Source organism: Microtus ochrogaster, chromosome 4 (assembly GCF_000317375.1).
Source record: "Microtus ochrogaster isolate Prairie Vole_2 chromosome 4, MicOch1.0, whole genome shotgun sequence".
Lineage (NCBI taxonomy): Eukaryota > Metazoa > Chordata > Mammalia > Rodentia > Cricetidae > Microtus > Microtus ochrogaster.
The window spans coordinates 55,850,321-55,859,261 of NC_022011.1; the positions used below are offsets into that span (position 1 = coordinate 55,850,321).

An 8,941-nucleotide genomic window follows, 5' to 3' on the forward strand; every position below is an offset into this window, starting at 1 on the left:
GAGAGAGAGAGAGAGAGAGAGAGAGAGAGAGAGAGAGAGAGAGATCAGCACAGGCCACAGAGTTCAGAAAAGGTGTCAAATACCCTAGAGTTAAAGTTGCAGGCAGTAATAAACTCTCGAAAAAGAGCAAGCACAGTATTGGTGAACTTTCTCCAACTTTCATTCCATATTGTGGTATCAGCTTAAGAAAAAATTGTACCACACATTCTGCCCCCAGGGGTGTGGACCAAAGGAAAACATGAAGCTGTGGCTAACTGGATGTTGTCCTACCACACAGTTACATGAGAGAAGAAAGTGGAAAATTTGGCTATGCCTTTTTTTTTAGAACATAGATGGATGGATGAGCTTTTATTAGATAGAAGGGTCTCCTGAGCAGACAGTCTAAGTGCTATATGACCTTCTGTGAGGATATATGCACAGGAGGAAATAAACAATCATTTGAATCGGACTTCTAAACTTTTTATTGCCTTAAAACTTTTTACTACATATTTGATTGCATATATCCTGGGGCATGAGGCTTGTCAGGGCGGAACAGATAAATGGCTCCCTAAAGAGGAGCACTATTTGTCACCAAGGATAGATCTGGTATTCCAAAAGGTGGCGGGGATCACAGAGGATTATAGACATGTGATGGTACATTGCCAGCCTCTGGGTTACTGTTATTTTGTGAACTCTAAGCTGTTCTTCTGAGGCTTTTTCTTTCAAACACCTGCGAAGCAGTTATAGAATTCCCTTCTTTATTACAAGTAAAACACACTGGGTGGCTTATACAATAAAACTTGTCAAGGTAGAGCATAATTTGTTTTAGAGAATCATTTATAATCTAATTTTCAACATTATATTTTATGCTTCTCTTTATAATTGTCATGAGAAATATAGACGCATCCCATAACTGGCCAATTAGATTTTTCTGTGTAGCAAGTAGCATGTTTCAATTTGTTATGCTACAGACAGCAGACATCAATTCTATTCCTAAGAGGATTTGACCATGATGGACAAGAGTCCCAAGAATAAAGGATGAGGATTTCTTCCCTTCTTCCAAACACAGCATCAGAATTCAATTCTAATTGTTTAACATGCCAATGTTTTCTATGGGGAGCAGGGTTTTTGTCGGCCACTGTTTTAATTTGCAAGTTTATTAAGGAAAAAATATCCCTGGTTTTTAGTCTCTCTCAGCTGCTTTTCATCCATTTGGTGTTAATTCAATGAGAATGACTGAACCGGGATGACCATGCTGCATTGGTTACAATATCTCCTGCCTTTTTTTTTTTGTTTGTCAGACTCAGATTGCTTACTTAATTAAGTTGACCCATCACATCTGGAAGCTAACCTGGACTAACAGAAGCTGAAGGGATTCATTAATGGAATGATGCTGGTTTCTATTTTGCACTGCACTCTCTAAAAGCTATGATGTCATGTAGTATCTTTATCAGTACTTTCTGAGTAACATACGCTTTACTACCAATTTGTATTCCTAATAAGTATCATTTAGGAATAATCATTCAATTATTAGTCCTAATATCTATGATTTAGGAATGATAATTTAAGAATTATCATTTCTAATAATAGGATCATATAATGATTCCTGCTAATTTATATTATTAGATAAGTAGGAATTGAAATAATATACACAAAGACACATTGTATTCTCTTAAAAAATGAGTTATTGTGCTGTGCTATAAAGAAACATAGGCAGTTTGCAAGCCGTGTCTGTAAAGACTAACAGGCAGCTGCTACAAATAATTCTTAAATAAGGATATATTTTCTGACTTAACATTTTTCATTGTGGAAAAAAAAGCAAAACCCTCTCTTTTCCCTTCATTGCTTTTACGTTACCTCTTTTATGAATTACAGATACTAGAAAAAGACCAACACTCTCAAAATCTTCTAATTAGCCAGTGTATGATCACATGCTCATTGAACTGGCAATACCTGAAAATAGTTATTCTAGCATCAGGTTCGAAATCAACACTGTGTATAATGTATTTCCCTTACAAGCCAAAAGAAACTTTTATTTTTAGAGAACTAGGCAACAATATTTGGGGGTATTAGAAATTAACACATGTATCTTTCTATTGCCTTGATTCTCATAGTTAGACTTGTAATCTGGAAAATTCTAAGTACTGCTGGAGTATGTGCTCAGTTGTAGCTCCTTTTAAGATAGTTGTATCTCTAACTTTGAGAATCTACTGCACATGCTCTGTGATTGGTGGATTTGGCAGTTGTGGCAAGAGAAAACCACAAAAGTCATAGTGTTGGATCAAGACCTAGAGTCACAGCAAAGATAGGCCCCCAGCCACTCTTGGAGAAATAAGTAATATTCAGAACTACTTACAGTTTAACAGACAGTGGCAGAACAATGTCTAATACAGCATATCACCCAATAAAATGTCCCTTTCTTAGCTTACTCTTATGTTTAAATACAGTTCCTCTTGGTATTATAAATGAAAAGGGCAAGCGATTAAGTGTGTAACATATAACTATAAAGTAGAGCAGCTAGGAAAGTATGTAAGCAAATAAAGATAAACTGACATGTTTGTAAGCTGAATAAGAGGGACATTTGTCATTTACGAGGTTATAGGAAGCATGTCTAGGCTTGTTTCCTGGGTACCTAATACAACTAATAATAGGTACATGTGCTTCTTGTGCACAGCCTTACTCCAATGGTAATAGGCCTGGAAGAGGATAAATGACTGATTCATTAACCATCCCACTGTATTTTCTGTGAGCGCTGAGAATGTACTTTAAACAATTTATATTTCTGTCAGCAGACAGAGACAGAGACCAAAATTGGAACACCAGACTGAAATCCCAAGGTCCAAATCAGGAGCAGAAGGAGAGAGAGCAGGAGCAAGGAACTCAGGACTACAAGGGGTGCACCCACATACTGAGACATTGGGGATGATCTATCGGGAACCCAACAAGGCAAGCTGGACTGGGTCTGAAAAAGCATGGGATAAAACCGGACTCTCTGAACATAGCGGACAATGAGGACTGCTGAGAAGTCAAGATCAATGACATTGGGTTTTGATCCTACTGCACGTACTGGCTTTGTAGGAGCCTAGGCAGTTTGGATGCTCACCTTACTAGACCTGGAAGGAGGTGGGTGGTCCTTGGACTTCCCACAAGGCAGGGAACCCGGACTGCTCTTTGGGCTGATGAGGGAGGGGGACTTGATTGGGGGAGGGGGAGGGATATGGGAGGCGGTGGGGGGAGGAGGCAGAAATCTTTAATAAATAAATACAAATAAATAAATAAATAAATAAACAATTTATATTATTGGTATAATTAATTAAAGTAAAAGTGAAGATCCTGGCAAGGATTTGATTCTTATGTTTATAGGTAGTTCTTAGCTTTCTTTTTGCTCATCTCATTTCTTTTCCCATAGGAACTTATATTTATCTTCTCTCTATCATTTCGTATTTTACTATATACTACAATAATAGCATATTTTAATTTGTCAATCTTTTCCCTATTCATACTAATATACACACAACTCAAAAGTTATCCATAGGGTCTAAATAGAACACAGGAATGAAGAAAACAGGAAATCCATTAAGAAGGTAAATTACTCATATAATTATGATTCCCCTAATGCAAATTTAGGAACTCATTAGAAACTTTCGATTTTAAGTGCCATTTTGTTGTTAGTATCTGATAAGAGGCGATAAGTACACCTCGTCATGATTTCCTAAGGACTCACAAGATTACCAATATCTCTGGGATTGTAGGCTTCTGATTGTCCTGTAGAGAGTACCCTAAGAGAACTTTGATTGTTTTTGATATAAAGAAGTCAAATTCTGAAAATACATCTTGGACATCTACAAAGATTTAACTAGAAACTGAGAAAGTCTATCCATCCTTGGGTAAGAACGTGGACCCTCAAATCTTTAACTAGCAAACAAAACACAGGTCTATTCAGTGCTACTTCCCATCCTAGAGAAAGTCTATTGATGGATTACAGGGAAAAGTATACCTGGTGATATTATAAAAGGTGTGTGTGTGTGTGTGTGTGTGTGTTATATTCTATCTGTTTAAAATCTCTGAATTATTAATATTGTCCAGCAGAAATAGAGCAATTTAATAGAAAAATGCTAAATTAATCATTGCAAAATTATTCTTTTTCAAGATAGGGTTTCTCTGTGTTAACTATGGCTGTCTTAGAACTCACTCTGTAGACCAGGCTGCCTCAAACTCATAGAGACCCACCTGCCTCTGCCTCTGCCTCCTTAAGTGCTGAAATTAAAGATGTGCACCACCATTGCCTAGCATAACTTTGTCTTTTTTTTTTTTTGAGATAGGGTTTTTTTTTTTTGTAGGTTTAGAACCTATCTTGGAACTTGCTCTTGTAGACCAGGCTGGCCTCTAACTCGTAGAAATCCACCTGCCTCTGCCTCCCAAGTGCTAGGAATAAAGGTGTGAACCACCATCACCAGGCTATACCTTTGTATTTTATGGTAAAAGCAATTACTTAGTATATTAACTCTTGGCTAAGCAAAATTTCTCTTCAAAAAGCTTGACTTCAAGAAATACTGTTCAGTTCCTTTTAGAATTACACATGCATCCCCTCCAAGGCTTCATGGAAGATAAATCCCAATGAATTCCTGAGTCAAATGTACCAGGTAGGCATTTTTTGTCTCCCAAAGATCTTGATAAAATTAAGATTAGCAAGCAATGAGAGAGAAGAGCAAAATCCAATTTTTCAAAACCATGCCAGATCTGGGCTAATGACATGCCATTAAAGCCAACACTTGGGAGGCAGAGGCAGCCAGAAATCTGTGAGTTTGAATCCAGTCTGGTCTGCAATAGCTAATTCCAGGACAGGCTCCAAAGATACAGGGAAACCCTGTCTTGAAAAAAAAATAAAACAAAACAATAAAAGAAAAAAAAATGCCTGCCACCTATCTATTGGTAAGTGATGGGCCTTGATAGTCTCCTAATAACTAACAACACAATAAGAGATAAACATAATACCTGGAAAAAAAGAAAGAGAAGCTGTCATCTAGTGACTTGGGAATACATCGGGATAAATCTTCTATGTAGCCTTGAAGGGGATGCATGTGTAATTCTAGAAAGAACTGAACAGTATTTATTGTAGTCAAAATTTTTGAAAAAAACTTTTGCTTAATCAAGAGTTAATATATGAAGGAATTGCTTCTCCCATAAAAAGAAAAAGGTTTGATGGGCAGTGATGGTGCTCACCTTTAATCCCAGCTATCAAGGAAGCAGAGACAGAGGCAGGAGGGTCTCTATGTGTTTGAGGCCAGCCTGGTCTACTGAGCAAGGTCCAAGACAGCCATAGCTACACAGAGAAACCTTATCTTGAAAAAAAAAAAACAAAGTTAAGATATTTGTAGGATATTAGCAATAAATTTTATATAGAATACATATGTAGAAAATATAAGGAGTAAACATATATATTCATATCCATATTTTTCTCCTGGAAGATGCTACTTTAATATATATCCCATTATTAGTAAATAATGGAATACTAAAGTCATGAAGACTAAGAAACACAACCAGCAGAACTCCACTGTAGGTCTAACATATTATAGAATATTTAAATTTAATTAACTAACTAGCCACATTATACAGGGGAAGTATATTTTGCAATGCTAGGGATCAAGCCAAGGACTATTGGGTACCACTTTGCTACTCAGTTGTGCCCCTAGTGTCCCCTCCAATTTTTATAAATAATTTCCTGGTACAAAATAATGTTGTTTGTTAGAAATACTACATTGCGATATGTAGGCATAAAATGAGAATGATAAAGAGAATAATTAAAAGAAGCTGACCAGTAGGTGGTGGCACACACCTTTAATCCTAGCACTCAAGACACAGAGGCAGCCAGATCTCTGTGAGTTCAAGGCTAGCCTAGTCTATGAGAGCTAGTTCCAGGACAGGTTCCAAAACTGCAGAGCTGCAAGTTCTCATTTCAAATAACTGGAATTTAAAATGATGGCATTCAATATACTGACTTGAATTTCTCACTTTAGGACTGGTAGTTTTATTCCAAATGCCTCAAGATGTAACAAAAAATGAAGGTAGACCATATGTGAAGTTAAAGAAGAAATTGAAAACAATAAAAATGTCACAACTATTTATAACAATATATCATAAATGCCTCCAGTTATCAAACATGAGATTACTTGAAATTCTGCTCTTAAGAATCATGTTCACAGTGAGTATTTAATTAAGTGATAAGATGCTTATGTTCATGTTAAACAAAAATAAACGTGAAGTAATAGATACTGAAGTGGGATCTAAGACTGAAAAATCGAAGTACAGTATAGGGAAAATTTAGCTTCAAAATGAAATGCTCTTAGCTCTGACTTTTGGATGCCCAGAGCCCCTCCCTCATCAATCTGAAATGAAACATCAACTCCTGAGACTTGGATCTGCAGGTTCATTGGATAAACACTTCACCTACCCTTGATTTTCAGTTTGCAGACTACAGATACTCAGCCTTCTCAATGTCTGTGGGTATCAGTCAACTCCTTATTAAAATACTGTCATCGTTCTGCACATATATGCACATGCATACATACATACAAAAATAAATACATACATAAATCCTATTGTATTCCTTTCTCTGGAGAGCCTTGAGCCACAATTTGAAATTTAAATCCTTCCAGAAATTTTTACTTAGCTCTCAATACATGCATATTATTGTTGCTGTTACTGTGCTTAGGGGATACAATTTGAAGTATAAAAAAAGAACCTTCAAGATTCACTCTGGGATAATAGGACAGTATATTGAAGGATATGACAAACCTAATAAAGGTATCTTTAGTACAAACCAATCAACTCAGTTAATTCACTGCTTAGAAGTCTCTTTTTGCATTATTCGTTGTTCTTTACCTCCAAATACAGATATCTGATCAGCCAAGTCATTTAAAAATAATTTCAGTACTAACCTGTGCACCAACAATGTGTTGCCAGCTGCAGCTGCTGACTACGGAGCTTAGCATGACATGAAGGATTTGCTCCAAAGGCACAGACTTATGGAAATTGCCTACTGACCTGTAGAGAAGGGCCGGATGCTATGCATCACATTGCCATTGTCATTATTCCATGCATGCTAGAAATTGAGTCAGCTAATACAGTCTAAGATTAACCTAAGCCGTTATACAGATCTGACTTTCCAGTTGTGATTTCAGTTCTTTTGATGTTAGATAGTTCTGATCGTCACAAAAAGCCATATGTACAATGAGTGTCAGAGAAAAAGGAGCTTACATGTGCAGGTTGTACCATTTTCATCCAAAAGCTGATTATCAGCACAAGCACACACGCGGCCTGCTGGGATGGCCAGGCAGAGGGTCCCGCAGCCCCCATTGTTTATGCGGCACATATTGTCACCTGCAGAGAAGAAGAAAGGACATCATCAGAGAGCCTTAATTTCAACAAAGCTGAAGGCTATGCAACTTCTAAAATGTGATTTCTTTTAAATGTTATGCAACGCAAGCTGCCTTTCAACTCTCTGTTCTTGTATTTTATTTTTTTGTCTCCCACCCAACAGCTAGAATTGCAGTCATGTAGTACCCCATTTAAAGTTCAAGATACTTTCTTTCTCTGAGACATACATGGGCATATTATGTACATGGATATGTTATTTATAGTGCACCTTTGTGGATATAGTCAAATTCCTCCTGAATAGAAACTGCTTTCAGAAGCACTTGAAAATACATATATATCTTTGGTAGGTAAGAGTAATATGCAAGCTGGTTGAGGAAAGACTATGCCAGGTAATCATTTTCTAGGTACTGGGAGCAAGGGGGGAGGTAGTCTTTGAATTGCAATAGACAGTTCTCCAGATTATGCCCATAGCGGTGGACATGAGTGTTTGGAAAGAAGAGCATGTCTCTGCGTATGTAGAAATAAACCACCACTGACCAAGCAAGCATGTGCGACAATGGCTTGCTCTCCAGTGGGATGAGTACACTGGCATTTCATTGTGTTGAGGACCTCAAGAAGCATAGGGTATTGGGGAAATTCACAGACCTGAAGACTTAGGGAACAGAGAGACTGATGGAAGACAGGAGAGGATGTTTATAAAGGAATTCATAAATATACGTGAGGACCCACGTTGAATTGTAATCAACACCAAAGACGTGTTTGAAGAGGTGGGAGATAAGATTGTTACATACGTGTAACTAAAACAAAGTAACTTTAGATAGTCACACATTTGACATCATTTATTCTTCCAAGTGAGACAATTGAGAAAATGTGTTAACTTAGGTGTCATGGCTTTTGCTTCTAAATGTAACTTTCGTGAGGCTGAGGTAAGAGGGCTGCTGTGAGTTCCAGGACAGTCTGGGTAAAAAAACAAGTCCAAGGAGAGCAGTGGCTAAAGAGGGACAGTCTGGAAAGAAAGATAGAAACAGACAGACAGAGAGAGGTGGGAGAGGGAAAGAGGGTGAGAGGTTGCTTGGCTTTGCGTTTATCTTCACAGAGAAAACTATAATAGTCCAGAAGCACTTTGGCAGCACAATTATCAGGTCATCTTAGAGCATATTTCAATTTTCATTCTTATCAATAAATAAAAAAAAATGTTACTTTAGAAGGAAAACACTAAAATGAGGAGCCTTTATTTACTTAGATCATAAATAAAAAACAGTTAAGATTAAATTGATTGTTTATATGCAAGTGCAGTACTACAAACTGAAACCACAGTCGTGCTGAATTCTATAAATACCTACATATTATCTTGTACATCTCAAATCAGAAGAAATAATCCAGATTTTATTATCAATAGCTTTCATTTTCTGAAAAGTACATTTAATTCATTATAAACATAAAAATATAAAACATGTTCCAAAGCTGAGGCAAATATGCAAGCAATGTTCTCAATTTCTAAACTCAAATGATAATGAAAATTATCTCAGATTTTTTTTCTACTAGAGAATGTAAAAATGTTTTATGCAGCTTCCAGATATATATA

The 8,941-nt window shown here is 36.8% G+C and overlaps 1 protein-coding gene across 1 annotated transcript in view; it reads right to left on the reverse strand.

Annotated features, from left to right (window-relative positions):
• Positions 1–8,941, reverse strand: part of Lrp1b (LDL receptor related protein 1B) — a 1,800,012-nt gene that overhangs the window by 700,498 nt on the left and 1,090,573 nt on the right. Inside the window, exon 15 of the mRNA XM_026778709.1 lies at positions 7,237–7,359. Coding sequence (XP_026634510.1) covers positions 7,237–7,359 — 123 coding nt within the window. The remainder of the gene's footprint in view (positions 1–7,236; positions 7,360–8,941) is intronic.